Source organism: Symphalangus syndactylus, chromosome 14 (genome assembly GCF_028878055.3).
Source record: "Symphalangus syndactylus isolate Jambi chromosome 14, NHGRI_mSymSyn1-v2.1_pri, whole genome shotgun sequence".
Lineage (NCBI taxonomy): Eukaryota > Metazoa > Chordata > Mammalia > Primates > Hylobatidae > Symphalangus > Symphalangus syndactylus.
In genome coordinates, this window is record NC_072436.2 from 42,875,004 (window position 1) to 42,894,562 (window position 19,559).

Here is a 19,559-nt window from a genome sequence, read left to right on the forward strand (position 1 = left end):
TTACTATGTTTTGTTTTAGCTATTCTGATAAGTGTGTTATGATATCTTATTGTGGTCTTAGTTTGCATGTTCCTATCGTTTAAATATCTTTTCTTGTGTTTATTTTTCATCTGTATGTCCTCTTCGGTAAAATGAATGTTTCTTCATGTCTTTTGCCCATTTTTCAATGGTATTGTATGATTTTTTTGCTGTCGAGTTTTGAGGGTTTTTAAAAATATATTCTAGACACTAGTCCTATGATGGATATGTGGTTTTATAAATGTTTTCTCCATTCTATAGTTTAGCTTATCTTTTCAGTCTCTTAACAGGGTCTTTCATAGAATGATGTTTTAAATTTTTATGAGTCAAATTTATGAAACTAATTATAAAGTTCTCCTTTTATGGATGACGCTTTTTGTGTCAAATCTAAGATCTCTCTTGCCTAGTCCGAGATCCCAGAGATTTGCTCCCACAATTTTTTCTAGAAGCTTTATAGCTTAATGTTTTACATTTTAAGTCCACATAGTTTTTATGTTTTACATTTAAGTTCACATAGGTTTATATTTTGCATTTAAGTTTGAGTTGATTTTTATAGAAGATATGAAACTTGGGTCAAAGTTCATTTTTTTGTCTATGGATGTCCAATTGCTCCAGCACCGTTTTTTTGAAAAAGTGTCTTTCCTCCATTGAATTGCTTTTCAAACTTCGGCAAAAATCAGTTTGGCATATTTGTATAGGTCTATTTTCTGGGGTTGCTGTTCTGTTGCATTTATCTACATGTCTGTCCCTCTGATAATACCACAAGGTCTTGATTCTTGTATAAATTATATAATAACATATAAGTCTTGAAATCAAATAGACTGCTCCCATTTTCTTTTATTTTTTTTCAAAAATCTTTTAGCTATTCTAGTTCCTTTGCCTTTCCATATAAGTTTTATAATAATCTTCCCTATATGTACAAAATGCCTTGCTGGGATTTTAATGAGTTGCAACAAAACTGTATATCAATCTGGGAAGATTTGACATCTTTATTATGTTGAGTCTTCTGAGCCATGGGCATGGTATATCTCTTCATTTATTTAGCACAACTTTAATTTTTTTCATCTGCATTGTGTAATTTCCAAAATACAAGTTCTGTGCATATTTTGCTAGATTTACACCTTAAGCATATCATTTATTTTTTGAGCAATTGTAAATGACAGTTTAAATTCAGTAGCCATACATTCATTGTTAGTTATAAAGAAATACAATTGATTTTTGTATGTTTATCCTGTATCCTGTGACCTTGCTGAATTCACTTATAAGATCTGGGAGTTTTCTTGTAGATGCCTTGGGATTTTCTACATAGATAATCACATCTGCAAATGGGACTGTTTTATTTCTTGCTTTCCAATCTGTGTACCTTTTCTTTCCTTTTCTCATTTTATTGCACTGGCTATACCTTCCAGCACTACAGTGAATATAAGTGATGAAGCAGAAGCAGAAATCCTTGCCTTATTTCTGATCTTAAAAGCATTCCATTTTTCACCACTAAGTATAATATTAGCTCTAGGCTTTTTATAAATTGTTGACATTAATTTTTTGAGTGGATTACAATAATTTTTAAATATTGAACCAACATTGCCTCCCTGGAATAAGCCATACCTGATGTGGTACAATTCTTTTTTATGGTTGCATTCTATTTGCTAATATTTTGTTAAGGATTTTGCATTTATATTCATGAGGGATATTGGTCTGTGGTTTGTGGTTTTTTGTCTTTGGTTTTGGTATCCAGTTTATACTACCCTCATAGAATAAGTTAGGAAATGTTTCTTCCTTTTCTATGTCTAGAAAAGATAGTGTAGAATTGCTATTAATTCTTTCTTAAACATTTTGTAGAATTCTTCGGTGAAATCATGTGGACCTAGAGATTTCTTTTGGGGAGGTTTTTTTTTTTTTTGAGACGAAGTCTCACTGTGTCACCCAGGCTGGAGTGCAGTGGCACAATCCTGGCTTACTGCAACCTCTGCCTCTTCAAGTTCAACTGAGGCTCCTGCCTCAGCCTCCCAAGTAGCTGGGATTACAGGCACATGCCACTGTGGCCCAGCTAATTTTTTTTTTTTTTGAGACAGAGTCTCACTGTGTCCCAGGCTGGCAACCTCCACCTCCCAGGTTTAAGTGATTCTCCTTCCTCAGCCTCCTGGGTACCTGGGATTACATGTGTGTGCCACCATGCCCAGCTAATTTTTGTATTTTTAGTAGAGACAGGGTTTCACCATGTTGGTCAGGCTGGTCTTGAACTCCTGACCTCGTGATCCACCTGCTTTGGCCTCCCAACGTGCTGGGATTACAGGCTTGAGCCACCGTGCCCAGCCCTAATTTTTGTATTTTAGTAGAAATGAGGTTTCACCACCTTGGCCAGACTGGTCTTGAACTCCTGAACTCAAGCAATATACCCATCTCGGCCTCCCAAAGTGCTGGGATTACAGGCATGAGCCACCGCGTTTGGCTGGAGATTTTTACAGTTACAAATTCAGCTTCCTTAATAGTTATAAGTCTGTTCAAATGATCTATTTTGTATTGGGTAAGTTGTCATATTTATGTTTTTTGAGGAATTATTTTCATCTAAGTTATCAAATTTATATGTGTAGAGTTAAAGTTGCATAGTTTTCTCTTATTATCTGTTTGATATCTATGGTGTCTGTAGTGATATCTCCTGCTTCATTCTTGATATTGGTAATTTGTGTCTTCACTATTTTTTCCTTGTCAGTTATATTGATCTTTTCAAATAACTGTCTCTTTTCATATTGATCTCTTTTACTTTACTGTTTTCAATTTCATTGATTACTGCTCTTATTTCTAAATTACTTATTTCCTTCTATGTACATTTGGTTTATTTTGTTAATCTTTTTCTAAGTGCTTGAGATGGGAGCTTAGATTATTAACTTAAGAGTTTTCCTCCTTTGTATGTTATCTGTCCTATAAATTTCCCTCTCAGTACTACTTTAGCTGTGTCTCACAAATATTGACATCTTGTATTGTTATTTTCATTCATTTTTAAATTTTGTTTCAGACTTCCTCTTTGACCTGTGGATTATTTAGAAGACTGTTACCTAGTTTTCAAATGTGTGAAGATTTTTCTGTTATAGATTTATATTCTAATTCTATTGTGGTTGGGGAATATTACTTTGTATAATTTCAATTCTTTTCATTTGTTGAGGTTTAAGGCCACTAATTATAAAGAATGTGTATTCTGCTGTTGTTGAATGGAGTGCTCTATAAATGTTGATTAGATCATGTTGGTTGATGATGTTGGTAAGTTCTATATTCTTGCTGATTTTTTTTCTAATTGTTCTATCATTTACTGAGGGAGGAATGTTAAAGTCTTCAACTATAATTGTGGACTTATCTCTTCTTTCAGGTCTGTCAGTTTTTGTTTCACATATTTTGGAGCTCCGTTGTTTGGTGCATATTCATTTAGGATTGCTATGTCTTCTTGGATTGACCCTTTAATCATTATTAAATGTCACTTTCTGGTAATTTTTTCCTCTGAAGTCTACTTTAACTGTTGTCATAGCCACTCTGCCTTCTTGTTATTGAAGTTTGCATGATATATATTTTTCCATCTTTTTACTTCCAATGCCTCTCTCATTATATTGAAGTGAGTTTCTTATAGGCAGCATATAATTGGGTAAACTTTTAAGTCTACTCTACCAAGCTCCACCTTTTAATTTTTTTTGTTTTGTTTTGGTTTGGGTTTTTTTTTTTTTTTTTGGAGTTTCCACTCCTGTTGCCCAGGCTGGAGAGCAATGGCATGATCTTGGCTCACTGCAACCTCCGCCTCCCAGGTTCAAGTGGTTCTCCTACCTCAGCCTCCCAAGTAGTTGGGATCACAGGCATGTGCCACCACACTGGCTAATTTTGTGTATTTAGTAGAAACAGGGTTCCACCATGTTGGTCAGGCTGGTCTAGAACTCCTGACCTCAGCTGATCCATCTGCCTTGGCCTCCCAAAGTGCTGGGATTACAGGCATGAGCCACCACGCCCAGCCTTTAGTTGGTATTTAAACCATTTACATTAAATGTAGTCATTGTTAGGGCTTAAGTCTGCTATTTTATATTTTGTTTACTGTTTGTTGTCTCTGTTTTTCATTTCTGTGTTTTTTTATTCCTGCTTTACTGTGGGTCACTTGAACATATTTCAGAATTCGATTTTGGTGTTTTTTGAGTGGTATGTTTTGATTTTATCTTTTTCCATAGTTATTTTAGTAGTTTCTCTAGACATTGCATTTACACATATAACTTATCAGTCTACTGGTGTTATTATTATTATTTTTGACATGGAGTCTTACTCTGTCACCCAGGTTGGAGAGCAGTGGCACGATCTTGGCTCACTGCAACCTCTGCCTCCCAGGTTCAAGCGATTCTCCTGCCTCAGCCTCCCGAGTAGCTGGGATTACAGGTGTGCACTACCACGCCAATATGTTTTTTGTGTTTTTGATAGATACGGGGTTTCACCATGTTGGCCAGGCTAGTCTTGAACTCCTGACCTCAGGTGAACTGCCCACCTTGGCCTCCCAAAGTGCTTGGATTACGGGTGTGAGCCACCATGCCCAGCCTTACTGGTGTCATTATTTTGCCAGTTTGAATGAAGTATAAAAACCTTACCTTTCTCTATGTCCTTTTACCTTCTCTGTTTATAGTAGTTGTAAATATTTCCTCTACATATATTTAGAACCACATAAATTGCTTCAGCTGCCTAACGTAATTCAGAAAACTTAAAAAGAGAAGGAAAGTCTATTGTATGTGCCCATATTTTTGCTATGTTCTTTTCTGTCTTTTCTGATGTCTCAAGTTTCATTCTTTTACTATTTCCTTTCTGTTTATAGAATTTCCTTTTGCTTCTTTTAGGGTAGGTCTGCTGGTGAAAAATTCTTAATTTTTCTTTGGCTTGGAATGTCTTGATATTCTCATGCATTCCTGAAGGATATTTTCACTCAGCTCGCTGCAACCTGATATGCCACTCTGGGTTGGAAGTTCTCTTCTTTCAGTACTTGGAAATACTTTGCTACTTCTCTCTGGTCTCCAGGTTTCTGATGATAAGTCTACTGTCATTCTAATTCTTTTCCTTCTCTAGGTCAGGCATTGTTTTTCTTTGGCTGTTTCTAAGGCTTTGTCTTTAGTTTTCAGAAGTTCATTTATGATGTATCTTGACGTGAATATATTTGGGTTTATCCTGTTTGGGATTTGCTTATCTTCTTGAATCTGTAGACTTATGTCTCTTTACAAATTTGGGGAGTTCTAAACCATCATTTATTTGAGTACTTATTTAGTCCCACTCTCTTCTCCTCTCCTTCTGAAACTTCTTGACACAAATGTTAGCTCTTTTGTTATAACTCCACAGTTCCCTAAGGCTCTGTGTTTTTCAGTTTATTTTCTCTGATTGAGTAATTTCCACTTCTAGTTTCCATTATCCATCTCACTGATTCTTTCCTCTGTCTTACTCTGTCATTGAGCACATCTACTGAGCTTTTTATTGTGGTTATTGTACTTTTTTAGTTCTAATATTTTCATTTCTTTTTTACATTTTCTATTATTTTTGCTGAGGATTTCTATTTTTGCATTTAAGCATGTTCATAATTGCTTGTTGAAGCACTTTTATTATGAATTCTTTAAAACCTTTTTCAGATTATCTAACATCTGTCATCTCAGTGTTAGCATCTATTGATTTTCTTTTTTTACTCATCTGACATCTTCTTGGTTCTTGGTATGATGAGTGAATTCACTTTGAAACCTGTGTAGCTTTATGTCCTGATATGAAACTCCGGGTCTTATTTAAGCCTTCTATTTTAGCTGGCTCCTTTTGATAGCCCTGTGGCAGGAGAATGAGGGTGCTGTCTTGCTACTGTTAGGTGAAGGTAGACATCCAAATTCCCCACTCAACCTTCACTAACACTCATGGGGGATTTCTTTTTACTGCTACTTGGGGTTTGGAAGTATGGCTCCTGACATGGTCACCATAGGGGCAGGGGAGTTGTTACCAGCTGGTTGATGAGAAAGCCCCAGCTCCCTACATGGCCTTTCCTGACACCACCTGGCACAGTGTTACAGCCTGGTGAGGGTGGAAGTCTAGGCACCCCACTCAGCCTTTGCTACCCTGGATAGAGTGGGGACAGTTTTTCTGTGGTGTTTGGCTGGAATAGAGCAATTATTGTCTAAATGTTTTATGCTTGCTAGGCTGCTCTTTTCCTAGTGCTCTGACTAGAGACAGAAGACTTTTGTTGGGGCTGTTTTTGTCTGTGGTTGCTATTATTTCTGGATTTTTGGACTTTTCTGCCCCATGTCTGGAATTTATGAGGCAAAAGAAAAACCAGGGAACTCACCACCATCACCATCCTAAGGTATCGAGGTCCCTAGTTGGTCTGTCTTCTTTTCTCCACTTTTCAGAGACTTCTTGTTTTATACAGAATGTCCAGGGCTTTTAGCTGTACTTAGTGGGAGGATTAGGGAATTATATCTACTCTTATCTTCCAGAAGCAGCAATATCAAGTTTTTAAATGCTCCTAGGTGAGTCTAATGTACAGTGAAGCCCAAGAATCATCAGACCACTGAGTTGGCAGTGACTTTGTTCAGATAACCCCAATCTGGGGCTATCATTGAGAGCACCCATCACAAAGTTGACTACTGTTCCCTAAAGAGACATGATACTGTCCCTTTGACCCCCTCCTCAGCCCAGCCCCATGGGAGACAGGGTTATCCAACTAAGGATAACTTGTCTTGAAGTCTTTGAGAACTGCTAAAAATGGTCATGAGGGAATTATTATCATAGTCAATATAGCAGTCATTTTCCTAGTGGGGAAGGGGCTATTACCGGGGTTAGGGTACATGCACAGCCCTCTCTTGTGGCTGGCAGTGTTCTAGGTGTCATTTGCCTTAAGTTATGCATTTGTTTTAGGTGGCTTTCTGCATGTTTTGTTTTATAATTTTTTAAAAATTTTTTTCAAATAGTTTTTCATTTAAATAATTTTTCATAGTGTTGACCTTCTATTGACTGTGACTTGCAACATCTAACTGTGGCCATTGGTGTCTGTAGGTCTTAGCCCCACAGAGCTACCATTTGATTGCCTTGAGAAGACTAGCCGAATGCTCAGCTCCACGTACAACTCTGAGAAGGCTGTTGTGAAAACGTGGCGCCACCTCGCTGAGAGCTTCGGCCTGAAGAGGGATGAGATTGGGGGCATGACAGACGGCATGCAGCTCTTTGACCGCATCAGCACGGCAGGCTACAGCATCCCTGAGCTGCTTACAAAACTGGTGCAGATTGAGCGGCTGGATGCTGTGGAGTCCTTGTGTGCAGATATACTGGAGTGGGCGGGGGTTGTGCCACCTGCCTCCCAGCCACATGCTGCATCCTGAAAAGCATGCCTGTGGGCTGTCCTCCCAGGACAAGCCAAGGATCCAATGAGGGCTCTGGAGCTGTGAGTGGTGCCAAAAGACTGCCAAGAATCAAGGCTTTTGTGATATGTCACTGTATGCCTTAGGATGTTCAAGGAGCCAGACGAAATAAGGCCTGTCTTCCAATTTAACCAAAGATAAAGGACTAGAGCTGGCATACTTTCAGATGCTCGCCCGTACCTCACCAGGCAGACTAAATATCTACTCACTCGTACAGCCAGCCCACCAGCCCACCGTTAACTCATTGAACAATGAGACAATGTTGAGGACTCAAATGAACCAAACCCCGTGGGAATGACAGAAGTGAAGAATCTGGTCCCTGTCTTTAAGGAGTTTGCACTCCAGTAGAAGACAGAAGGAACATATGTTTACAAACCACTTCACTGGAAGACATCAAACAAGCTGAATGAAGGGGCGCTTAGAAAACGTAACAGAAGTTCTAAGCGGGAGATGACTCCCTACTGGGATGATGAAGGATGGCATCCTAGTGAAGCAGCAGCTCAAACATTTTGATAAAATGGCGACAAAATGCAGACACCCTGCCCTAGGTATTATTTCAGGTTTAGTACAAGTCTGTTAATACCCTATGTGGTTTCATTAGGATAACTTTACCTATCCTTGAGGTCATCCATATTCTTACAGGCCTTCCAGTCAATAATGGAAGAGCTCACTCTATACAAAACCAATATGCAAGGCATGTGTTTGTCCAAGCAACTGGATGTGTGCAGTAGCCAATTTCATTTACTGCATGAATCTTTGGCCTGGGAACCCTGTGGTTTGCATTACATGTGAATGGCCTTCCACTCTGTCTTAGGCAGATTTGACCTTTTAGGGGCAGCAATGCTCAAGGACACAGCAATTTAAATTATAATATGTCAGGCTGTGTTTTCGCTTCAAACATATATGAGTAGTCAACTGTAATTATAAAGAGAAATGATGACTTCCTAAGAGTTCAGCCACGCATAATTCTAGATTTCAAGAGCATCTGAGACTTGTGGATTAGCCTCATGGCATGAGAGTTTCAGACTCAGCCTTCTGAGCCAGTCAGGGAAAGTGGAGTCCTGCAGTGCAAATGAGAGCCTGGGCTTGGAGTCCAGGGAGCTGGCTTCTAGTTGTGCCACCTTGGGCCTTGTCTTTTCCTCTCTCAGCCTCAGTTTCTGGTCTGCAAATGAGATGTTAGCTAGTGATTCTATAATTGGGGCAGGTAGGGTTCAGGTGAGCAAAAAGAAAGTGGAGCTATAGGAAATGCCAGGCCTTTGAGGTGCTCTATGGAAGTGAACACAGTGTGGTTTGTCCATTTAAATGGGAATAAAAACAGAAAAACTCAGACTTGGCATTTTCACAGTAACTGCAATGGTTTGACATAACATTTATAGGCAGAAAGTCAATAAACTGGCATTGTTCTTGGCAGATTATTGTACTATCCCTGCAACTGCCAAGAGCTCAGGAGCCAGGCTAGTGATCACACCAGGGGTTAGAGTTCACTGCTGAGCTCCCTGATGGCAGGTCTATTACTAAATTAAAACGAAGTCTCTGACTTATAAAGCGAGGTTGTAAAAATTACAAGTTGCATGACTGAAAAAATGCTTTAGGGGGAAAATCAGTCATATCTTTAACACCAACAAGCAATTTCCCACCAACGAATGTAGTACATACTGTGAGAGGATCATAATGAGGTCCTGAATATTTAATATCATCATTTACTGTCTGTTTGCTGCTGTTTTTCAGAACCTATTTGGTTTATCCTGCAAGCTAAATACTCCATGGCAGAGCTTAATTATCCTTTTAATTCCTCTTTGAAATCCTGTGGTGCCCCCTTCCCCTGCCTTGTGGTGATGGTGATGAGAGTCTCCCCTTAGTTAGACTGCAAATGTCACTTGTGATGAGTGTGCCCTTCCGGGATAACAGCTTGCACCCTCCTCAGAATGTTTTCAGTGAAGGAGTGGGGTGGCTGTTCTCTGCTCCTGGTGCTTTGACCTCATTTCACACTATTAGAATTCTGGGGCTGTAAGGCCAGCCAGTGTCAGCTCATGTTCCATTGGCGCTCCACCTGCCATTTTTAGGAAGCTATTCCTTATATAGTTACACATTCCCTTGTCATTTACTTATTTGGAAACATGGGATTTACTCGGACAAGCTTTAGCCTATGTTATGGGATTCAGAACAATGAGATCATAATAATTCTCACTGACCAAAGCTGGGACTCCATCCTGCTATTTTTGTGTGGAGATACTCATAATTTTGCAATACTTTAAACATTTAGAAAACACCCCAGGGTAGGTCTGTGGCCCTTAGACAGTGAAGTCTTATCAATATTTTTGTCTAATTCTGTATATATATAACTTATTATATTTTATAATCTCAATAAACACATTAATAAGATTTATAGACTACTGTAATGTGAGCTCTCTTTGTATTTGGGGTGGTGGGTCAGGGGGTGAGTGGAGAAGGTTCTGATTGCTCTGTTCCTGATTATTGCCCTATGTATGATGAGACTGTAGGATTGCAACCAGCTATAAACAAAGTGCCTAAAATGTTATGGCCTGGGACATTCACTAGGCAGAAGCAAACATTACAAGGAGATCATGTAAAAAGCACCTGGAGCATTGCTTTCCAAGTTGCCATCATTAGCTCACAAGGCATTGTATCACTTATCTATTTCTGTGTAACAAACTGTCTTAAAATTCAATGGCTTAAAGCAAGTCATTTATTATCACAGCTCGGGGGTTAGTAGGGGGTCAGTCAGCTGACTTAGGTTGGGCTCAGTTGAATGTGGGTCAACTGGGGCCTCTGCCTGTTGGAAAACCTTAACTAGGGCAGCTCTACTCCATCATCTCTGTCAACCTAGATAACAGAGAGAGGCTCTCTAAAAGAAAATGATGATATGTATTGGGGAATAGGGCATTGCAATGGGAATACATGTGCCATAGTAAACTATGTGTGTTTTTGAAGAGGTAAAGGAAGACAACAGTTCTTAGAGGAAAATAAGGAGGATTACATAATTATTTTGAGACAATTATCCTTGGCTAACAAGGATCAATAATAAGGGTGGTGCCAGTCCAGGGTTGGACAGGGAGTTGCTGGGCAGAGGTCCTTGCAGGAGTCTCTGTGTGTGTTTAAGATTGTGATGGCCTTTGTGCAAGGTTTTCATTTTTTCAGAGTCTTGTGATGGCTCTTGTTATCAGTGATTTATGCAGGAGAACCCTTCTTTCATGGCCTTCCATGGCTCTATTTGTCAGTTTTTTTTTTTTGTTTGTTTGTTTGTTTTTTGTTTTTTTTTTAGCACAAGTGACTCCTTTATAATTCTGACAACTTCCACATTTGCCCCATTTGATCAAGATCTTTATCAGAAAGCATCCCCGATGAGTCATCCCATAGTTAGTTTTGATTATTCCTTCGTGCCAGGATAGACCTGTCCTAGGTGGCTGGTCTGGAGGGATTTGATGGTGACTAGGAGTCAGTGTCAAAACCCTTTAGCCATGTTTGAACAAAAGGGAAGTTTGGAGAGAGTGGCTCTCAGGCTAGGTCTACTTGAAGTCTATTGTTAAGTTTGATTTTGTCTGTTCTGTAAACATTTGCTATCAACTCAAAATGCAGGGCTAGTATTATTCTGTTAGAAGGTATACTTCTATTGACATTTGACAAGTAACAGATAGGAAGTTTAAAAAAGGAAAATAAAAAGGAAAATTAAAATCAATAGTAATATGAGAATCCCAGTTTGCATAATGGTTTTGAGCCATGAATGTAGGTTTAAAGGCAAACAAACGAATAAATGAAATAATCATGAGGAATTAGGTGACCCTTCTTGTATCCTTGTGGCCTTTTTCTTTATTTTGTGAACATGGGTCTCAACTTTCCCAGAGGAATTTACCTAGGTACAGCATGTAGTATTAGAAATAAATAGCACAGACAAAGATGGCTACTAGAAGCATTTCATGCCAGCCTCTTCCACTTAGAACAAAAATAGTGTGTAGACAGTCACACTTTGAATACATTATCCAAGAGAGAACACTGGAATTCAACAGAGAAGTGGCAGGAAACACCAAAAGCAGGGAAGGAGAAGGGAGACAAGCAGCCTGCCTGGCCAGTATCAACTAGGAGCTGGGAGTGACTTCCCAATTCAGGGAAAGCGTGAATGAGACACTTCCAGTGGCCCAGATCCCCACCATGAAATCATGTAATCCTGGCCATGAGAGACCTCTCAACCTTCCCAACCACTGAAGCTAACATAGGGAGCTGCTGGGAGACCATGGGATGGAACTGCTCCAGAGATGGAGCTTGCACTGGATCCCACACCTTTCTGAGACCTAAGCAACTACAGCAACACACTATTTTCAAACCTAGCTTTGGGTAGACTGCATGCTGTCCTGGGGCCCAGAGGCACTGGGACTGAGGTGTTACAGAAACCCAGATTGTTGCTGCTGGGAATGGGGAGTGAGCTGTGAGCACTCCCACAGCCAGGGCTAAGAAAAGAAAGGGTTGCAGTTGCTGATGCCAGGAAGTGAGTGCTTCTGGGACAGAAATTAGGATGCTGAAAGGGTGTAAGTTATCACTGGGACTTGCTCACCAGCTGAAATGGGGCCTCCTGCAGCCAGGGTGGGAGCGTGAGACAGGCATGGGCTAACACTGTCAAGGCTGGAAAGCAAGCCCCACTGGGACTGTGGGAAGGACATACATTCCCACCTACCAGCCCAGGCTGTGGCCACAGAGCACAGCCACACTCTGTCCAGTGGTAGCGCTTCAGCACAGCTGCTGTCATCCCTTACCTGAGCACTCTGCCTGGGGCCTGTGGATCACCCTACCCTGGCCACCAGTGGTGGTGCCTGCTCTCACCAAGAGGCCTGAGCACAAACCTGCACAGCCCAGCTTTGCCCCCTCTTTGAGACAGGGCACATATTCTGGGGTTCTGGGGACTGCAATTCAATCCACCACTTTGGGTACCTGAGCAGTCTTTCTGGGGCCTATGGTTGGGCCTAAACTCCCAGCCACCATCACATCACCTGGTACCTCCTTGCAAGTGTCACCTGAAGGCCAAGAGGTTGTCTTACCAGTCCATCACAGCAACCACCAACATCAATGCACACCACTTGGGACCCAGAGAATCGTCCTGCTACTGCTACTGCTACTGCCATTGTTCATGCTATGCCAGCTGCCCAAAGGCCCCAAAACCCACCTACACACCCAGTCCATTGCTGCCACTACCAGCAACTGAACAAGCCACCTGGAGGCCCAGAAATCAGCCTGCCAAATAACTGCCAACAGAGATGCCAGCTATACAGCCCTGGGCACAAGTAGGCACACAGCCCACTGCTGTCATCACTAGGATGTGAAGACTGGCCCATTTGGCATCCCAATCCCTAGTACAACTTCACCACAGCCTCCGCTAATAACTTCACCCTAACCCAGTGGGGAAATCATGGATGCCACCAACACTATTTACAGCCTAAAAAATCATATGGAGACTACATTACTACATGCACCCAGAATCAAAGCCAAAGTACCCTACTCAACCAAAACCATAGATATCTTTAGGAAAAAGTCTTCTTCTATGAAAGAAATATCAAAAACAGGAAGAAGCAACAGTTACACCAGATGTGCAGAGATCCACTTAAGGACAAACGAAATATGAAAAATTAAGGAAATGTGACACCTCTGAAGGAACATCAGAATTCTCAAGCAATAGATCTTAATCAAAAATAAATTTCTGAAATCCCAGATAAAAAATTTGAAATATTGATTTTAAAGGAGCTCAGGGATATACAAGAGAACTCTGAAAAACAATACAAAGAAATCAGAAAAACAATACGGGATATGAATGAAAAATTTACCAAAGAGATAGATTTTTTTTAAAGAACCAAATAGAATTCCAGAACTGAAGAATTCATTGAAGGAAATATAAAATACATTTGAAAGCTTCAAAAATAGATTGCATAAGGGAGAATAAAGAATCTCAGAACTTGAAGACAGGATTTTTGAAATAATCCAGTCAGACAAAAAGAAAAAAAATAAAACAGAATGAGTAAAGCCTTCATGACACTTGGGAAAACACAAAGTGATCAAATATTCGAGTTATTAGTATCCCTGAGAGAAAAGAGACAGAGAAAAGATTAGACAATTTAATTAATAAAATAATAGATGAAAACTTCCTAAGACTAGAGATTTAGACATCAAATACAGGAGACTCAGTGATCCCCAAGAAGATACATTCTGCAAGCGTTTTCTCCATGACACATTATAGTCCAGCTGTCTAAAGTCAAAGATAAAGGGTGAATCCTAAAAAGAGCAAGAGAAAAGCATAGAGTTACCTAAAAAGAAAACCCCTGACCAGGTGCAGTGGCTCATGCCTGTAATCCCAGCACTTTGGGAGGCTGAGATAGGTAGATCACTCATACTCAGGAGTACAAGACCAGCCTAGGCAACATGGTAAAACCCCATCTCTACTAAAAACACAAAACATTAGCCAGGCATGGGGCTTGTGCCTCTGGTCCCAGCTACTAAGGAGGCTGAGGTGGGAGGATTGCCTAAGCCTGGGAGGCAGAGGCTGCAGCAAGCCCATATCATGCCACTGCACTGCACTCCGGCCTAGGTGACAGAGCGAGACCCCATCTCAAAAAAAAAAAAGAAAAAGAAAGAAAGAAAGAAAGAAAGAAAGAAAGAAAGAAAGAAAGAAAGAAAGAAAGAAAGAAAGAAAAAGAAAAAAAGAAAGAAAAAGAAAACCCCATCAGCCTAAGAGTGAGTTTCTCAGCAGAAACTTTATAGGACAGAAGAGAATGGTATGATATACTCAAAGTGCTGAGAGAAAAAAAAGTCACCCAAGAATACTCTATCCAGCAAAATTATCCTTCATAAATGAAAGAGAAGTAGTCTTTCCTAGACAAGCAAATGCTGAGGGAATTCATTACCACTAGCCCACTAGCCCACTCCTACAAGAAATGCTCAAGGGAATTTTAAGCCTGGAAGTAAAATAACAACATTTACCATCATGGAAACAAATGAAAGTATAAAACTCACTGGTAAAGCAATCACATAAAATAGGAAGAGAAACGGTACCACTATAGAAACCCACCAACCACAACAACAATCAATAAGAGAAAAAGAAAGGAACAGAGAATATATGCAACAACCAGAAAAGACAACAAAATCTCACATATCAATAACCGTGAACACAAACAGATTTAAATCTCCACTTAAAAGATATAGAATAGCTGAATGGATTAAGAAACATGATCTAACTATATGCTTCTTATAAGAAACTCACCTTACCAGTAAAGACACATCTGAAAGTAAAGTGATGTACATATTCCATACAAATGAAAACCAAAATTGAGCAGGTGTAGCTGTACTTATGAGATAAAATAGACTTTAAGTCAAAAACAGTAAAAAAAAAAAAAAAAAAAGAAAAAAGTTTATTATATAATGATAAAGGGATCAATCCAGCAGGAGGATATAATTATTCCAAATATATGTCTAGAACATTGGAGAACTCATATTAATAAAGCAAATATTATTAGATCTAAGGAGAGATGGATGCAATACAATAACAGTCAGAGACTTCATCTCTCCCACTCAGCATTAGATAGATCACCTCGACAGAAAATCAAAAAGCATTGGATTTAAACTAAACTTTAGAGCAACTGGTCCTAACAGATCTTTACAGAACATTCTGACTACAGAATATACATTCTCTCATCAGCACATGGAACAGAATTCTCCAGGATAGACCATATGTTAGGCCACAAAACAAGTCTCAACAAAACTTAACAAACCAAAATCACATCAAGTCTTTTCTCAGACTACAATGGATAAAACTAAAAATCAATACCATGAGGAACTTTGGAAACTATACAAAAACATGGAAATTAAACAGTATGCTTCTGAATAACTGCTGGATAAAAAAGAAATTAATATGAAAATTAAAAAAAACTGAAAGAAATAAAAATGGAGAAACAATAAACCAAAACTGATGGGATACAACAAAAGTAGTGCAAAGGGGGAAGTTTACAGCAATAAATGCCTACATCAAAAAAAGTAGAAAGAGTACAAATTAACAATCAAACAATATACCTCAAGTAAATAGAAAAGCAAGAACAAACCAAGCCCAAAAATAGACAAAAAGAAATAATGAAGATCAGAGCAGGACTAAATAAAGTAGGGACTTAAAAAAATACAAAGACTCAACAAAATGAAAAATTGATTCTCCAAAAAGATAAAAAAATGATAAACTATTAGCTAAATTCATCAAGGAAAGAAGACCCAAATAAAATCAGAAATGAAAAAGAAGACATTACAAGTGATACCACAGAATTACAAAAATATCATCAGAGACTATTATGGACAACTATTTGCTCACAAATTAGAAAACATAGGGGAAATGGATAAATTCCCAGAAACAGAGAACCTACCAAGACTGAATCAGGAAGAAACAGAAAACATGAAAAGATCAATAAGAAGATTGAATCAGTAACAAATCACCCAACAAAAAAAGCCCAGGACTAAACGGATTCAAACTGAATTCTACCAAACATACAAAGAAATAACACCAACCCTCCTGAAACTATTCCAAAAAATTGAAGAGAAGGGAATTCTCCTTAACTTATTCTATGAGGCCAGCATTACCCTAATACCAAAACCAGACAAAGACATAACAAGAAAAGAAAACTACAGGCCAATATCCCTGGTGAATGAACATATATGCAAAAATCCTCCACAAAATACAAGCAAACCAAATCCAACAGCACATCAAAAACATAATAACACCATTATCAAATGGGATTTATGCCAGGGATGCAAGGATAGTTCAACATATGCAAATCAATAAATGTGACAGATGACATCAAAAAAATGAAGGAAAAAAACCATATGATCATCTCAACAGATGCAGAAAAAGCATTTGAAAAAATTCAACATCACTCCAGGATAAAAACTCTCAAGAAACTAGGCATAGAAGAAACTTACCTCAAAATAAGAAAGGCTATGACAAGCCCACAGCTAACATCATACTGAATGGAGAAAAGCTAAAAGCCTTTCCTCTAAGAACTGAAATAAGACAAGGATGCCCCAGTTTACCACTGCTATTCAACGTAGTACCGGAAATCCTAGCCAGAGCACTCAGGCAAGAGAAAGAAATAAAAAGCGGAACCAAGATGGCCAAATAGGAACAGCTCTGGTCTACAGCTCCCAGCCTGAGCGACACAGAAGACAGGTGATTTCTGCATTTCCGTTTGAGGTAACGGGTTCATCTCACTAGGGAGTGCCAAACAGTGGGTGCAGGACAGTTGGTGCAGCGCACCCTGCACGAGCCGAAGCAGGGCGAGGCATTGCCTCACTCGGGAAGTGCAAGGGGTCAGGGAGTTCCCTTTCCTAGTCAAAGAAAGGGGTAACAGACGGCACCTGGAAAATTGGGTCAGTCCCACCCTAATACTGCTTTTCCAAAGGGCCTGGAAAACGGCACACGTGGAGATTGTGTCCCGCACCTGGCTTGGAGGGTCCTATGCCCACGGAGTCTCCCTGATTGATAGCACAGCAGTCTGAGACAAAACTGCAAGGTGGCAGCGAGGCTGGGGGAGGGGCCCCCGCCATTGCCCAGGCTTGCTTAGGTAAACAAAGCAGCCAGGAAGCTCGAACTGGGTGGAGCCCACCACAGCTCAAGGAGGCCTGCCTGCCTCTGTAGGCTCCACCTCTGGGGGCAGGGCACAGACAGACAAAAATTCAGCAGGAACCTCCACAGACTTAAATGTCCCTGTCTGACTGACAGCTTTGAAGAGAGTAGTGCTTCTCCCAGCACGCAGCTGGAGATCTGAGAACGGACAGACTGCCTCCTAAAGTGGGCCCCTGAACCCCGAGCAGCCTAACTGGGAGGCACCCCCCAGTAGGGACAGACTGACACCTCACTCAGCCGGGTACTCCTCTGAGACAAAACTTCCAGAGGAACTATCAGACAGCTGAATTTGTGGTCTCACGAAAATCCGCTGTTCTGCAGCCACCGCTGCTGACACCCAGCCAAACAGGGTCTGGAGTGGACCTCTAGTAAACTCCAACAGACCTGCAGCTGAGGGTCCTGTCTGGTAGAAGGAAAACTAACAAACAGAAAGGAAATCCACACCAAAAACCCATCTGTACATCACCATCATCAAAGACAAAAAGTAGATAAAACCACAAAGATGGGGAAAAAACAGAGCAGAAAAACTGGAAACTCTAAAAAGCAGAGCAAGCACCTCTCCTCCTCCAAAGGAACGCAGTTCCTCACCAGCAACGGAACAAAGCTGGATGGAGGATGACTTTGATGAGTTGAGAGAAGAAGGCTTCAGACGATCAAACTACTCTGAGCTACGAGAGGAAATTCAAAACAATAGCAAAGAAGTTAAAAACTTTGAAAAAAAATTAGAAGAATGGATAACTAGAATAACCAATGGAGAGAAGGGCTTAAAGGAGCTGATGGAGCTGAAAGCCAAGTTTCGAGAACTACGTGAAGATTGCAGAAGCCTCAGTAGCAGATGCGATCAACTGGAAGAAAGGGTATCGCTGAAGGAAGATGAAATGAATGAAATGAAGAGAGAAGGGAAGTTTAGAGAAAAAAGAATAAAAAGAAATGAACAAAGCCTCCAAGAAATTTGGGACTATGTGAAAAGACCAAACCTACGTCTGATTGGTGTACCTGAAAATGATGGGGAGAATGGAACCAAGTTGGAAAACACTCTGCAAGATATTATCCAGGAGAACTTCCCCAATCTAGCAAGGCAGGCCAACATTCAGATTCAGGAAATACAGAGAACGCCACAAAGATACTCCTCGAGAAGAGCAACTCCAAGACACATAATTGTCAGATTCACCAAAGTTGAAATGAAGGAAAAAATGTTAAGGGCAGCCAGAGAGAAAGGTCAGGTTACCCACAAAGGGAAGCCCATCAGACTAACAGCTGATCTCTCGGCAGAAACTCTACAAGCCAGAAGAGAGTGGGGGCCGATATTCAACATTCTTAAAGAAAAGAATTTTCAACCCAGAATTTCATATCCAGCCAAACTAAGTTTCATAAGTGAAGGAGAAATAAAATACTTTACAGACAAGCAAATGCTGAGTGATTTTGTCACCACCAGGCCTGCCCTAAAAGAGCTCCTGAAGGAAGCACTAAACATGGAAAGGAACAACCGGTACCAGCCACTGCAAAAACATGCCAAATTGTAAAGACCATTGAGGCTAGGAAGAAACTGCAGCAACTAACGAGCAAAATAACCAACTAACATCATAATGACAGGATCAGATTCACACATAACAATATTAACGTTACATGTAAATGGGCTAAATGCTCCAAGTAAAAGACACAGGCTGGCAAACTGGATAAGGAGTCAGGACCCATCAGTGTGCTGTATTCAGGAAACCCATCTCACGTGCAGACACACACATAGACTCAAAATAAAGGGATGGAGGAAGATCTATCAAGCAACTGGAAAGAAAAAAAGGCAGGGGTTGCAATCCTAGTCTCTGATAAAATAGACTTTAAACCAACAAAGATCAAAAGAGACAAAGAAGGCCATTACATAATGGTAAAGGGATCAATTCAACAAGAAGAGCTAACTATCCTAAATATATATGCACCCAACACAGGAGCACCCAGATTCATAAAGCAAGTCCTCAGTGACCTACAAAGGGACTTAAACTCCCACACAATAATAATGGGAGATTTTAACACCCCACTGTCAACATTAGACAGATCAACGAGACACAAAGTTAACAAGGATATCCAGGAATTGAACTCAGCGCTACATAAAGTGGACCTAATAGACATCTACAGAACTCTCCACCCCAAATCAACAGAATATACATTTTTTTCAGCACCACACCACACCTATTCCAAAATTGACCACATAGTTGGAAGTAAAGCTCTCCTCAGCAAATGTAAAAGAACAGCAATTATAACAAACTGTCTCTCAGACCACAGTGCAATCAAACTAGAACTCAGGATTAAGAAACTCACTCAAAACCGCTCAACTACATGGAAACTGAACAACCTGCTCCTGAATGACTATTGGGTACATAATGAAATGAAGGCAGAAATAAAGATGTTCTTTGAAACCAACGAGAACAAAGACACAACATACCAGAATCTCTGGGACACGTTCAAAGCAGTGTGTAGAGGGAAATTTATAGCAC

General features: G+C 40.1%; 1 protein-coding gene across 2 annotated transcripts in view; it reads left to right on the forward strand.

The window, feature by feature from the left end:
- Nucleotides 1–9,792, forward strand: part of EDAR (ectodysplasin A receptor) — a 37,224-nt gene extending 27,432 nt beyond the window's left edge. For both annotated transcript variants that reach the window (XM_055242289.2, XM_055242288.2), the window contains one exon: nucleotides 7,051–9,792. In XM_055242289.2, the coding sequence (XP_055098264.1) occupies nucleotides 7,051–7,373 (323 nt within the window). In that variant the 3' untranslated portion in view covers nucleotides 7,374–9,792. The remainder of the gene's footprint in view (nucleotides 1–7,050) is intronic.
- Nucleotides 9,793–19,559: the final 9,767 nt, after the last annotated feature.